The sequence below is a fragment of the Phytophthora parasitica genome (assembly GCF_000247585.1).
Source record: "Phytophthora parasitica INRA-310 unplaced genomic scaffold supercont2.128, whole genome shotgun sequence".
NCBI lineage: Eukaryota > Oomycota > Peronosporomycetes > Peronosporales > Peronosporaceae > Phytophthora > Phytophthora nicotianae.
In genome coordinates, this window is record NW_008649114.1 from 57,523 (window position 1) to 58,818 (window position 1,296).

The window sequence follows — 1,296 nt, forward strand, 5'->3', positions numbered from 1 at the left end:
AGTCCATTCTTCGCCGCAGAATCCATGGCAAACGGCGTGCATCCTTCAGGGCGATTCTCATGTAGCCATTTCACCATGTCCAAGTGTCCATTACTTGCTGCCAAGTCCATCGCGTCGGTCGTGCAGCCTTCCGAGCGGTGCTCATTTAGAAACTGCACTATTTCTAAATGCCCATTGCCCGCCGCTCGGTTCATGGCTTGTTTAGTGCACCATGCTTGGTGCTGATGTAGCCATTTGATCATCTCTAAATGGCCATTCGCTGCTGCGTTGTCCATGCGAATATCTTTGATCACCACAGAGTCTGGGAATGTATCCATCATCCACTTGACCGCAACCAAGAATCCATGATCCACAGCTCGCATCACGCCTTCGTACGTCAAATGGTCTCCACGTTCACTATGTAGCCATTGCATCATCTCGAGATCTCCGTGACGAGCAGCTTCGTCAATCAGGAACATGTCGTCGGGAGGAGGAGCTGTGTGTTCATGCAAGAACATGGCTACATCCAGATGATTGTTCGCCACGGCGTAATACATCTCGTCTCCTCCCCAATACACGTAGTCGTGGTGGTTAAACAGCCATTGCAGGACCAATAAATGGCCGTTCTTGGCAGCCTCAGCAACAGCATTCGACGGTACTTGACCTTCGGGATATCGTCGAACTAACCACTGTACTACCTCCACATACCCCAGTTGCATCGCTCTCAAGACACTAATCTGGAATTCCCGTTGTAAATTTCCCTCTTTATTGAGATTTTTCTCGTTAGTATCGATCCGTACAGCGATTCGGTCGAGGAGGCGCAGAGAATCGAATCTGCAAGCGTCTGGGATGGACCAAGTGATGGACGGGTCTAGATACGCGTCGAGATTTAGTACGACGTGGCTCAAGACTTCAATTAACGGGTAGGAACGACAAACCACCGTCACGGCTGTGAGTATTAAGCTCGGGGCGAGGGCACAAGTCTCCATTATTTTGTTTTCGTTGCTCTGCTGAAAGGATTATGGATAACCAGATGAAGAATTCTCATTCTTGATGCTGATTGGTGGCACTCCGTCGGCTTCGAGCCAATCATATCAGACTTGGGTGTGAAATGGCTACAATCGACCCAGCTCATGAAACGGGTTTAACCTTGTGAAAAATTATTAGAGTCTATTGTTTTCAACTGCTGACATTCGACACACATATGCACAGAAAACCTTCTCCTCTCACTCCACAAATTAATAAACATGCACAAACGAAGTCGATGTGGGTCCAGCTGCTTGATGCTGAGACCCACGAACCGTTCATGGACACAAG

The 1,296-nt window shown here is 48.5% G+C and overlaps 1 protein-coding gene across 1 annotated transcript; it reads right to left on the reverse strand.

The window, feature by feature from the left end:
- Positions 1-90: 90 nt before the first annotated feature.
- On the reverse strand, positions 91-872 carry PPTG_19504 (hypothetical protein; the record flags this gene model as incomplete). The annotated part of the gene is made up of 2 exons (XM_008917973.1): positions 211-872; positions 91-127 (listed from the first exon to the last, which is right to left on the reverse strand). The coding sequence occupies exons 1-2, from the start codon at positions 696-698 to the stop codon at positions 91-93; spliced, it is 525 nt and encodes a 174-aa protein (XP_008916221.1). The 5' UTR covers positions 699-872.
- Between the last annotated feature and the right edge of the window lie 424 nt (positions 873-1,296).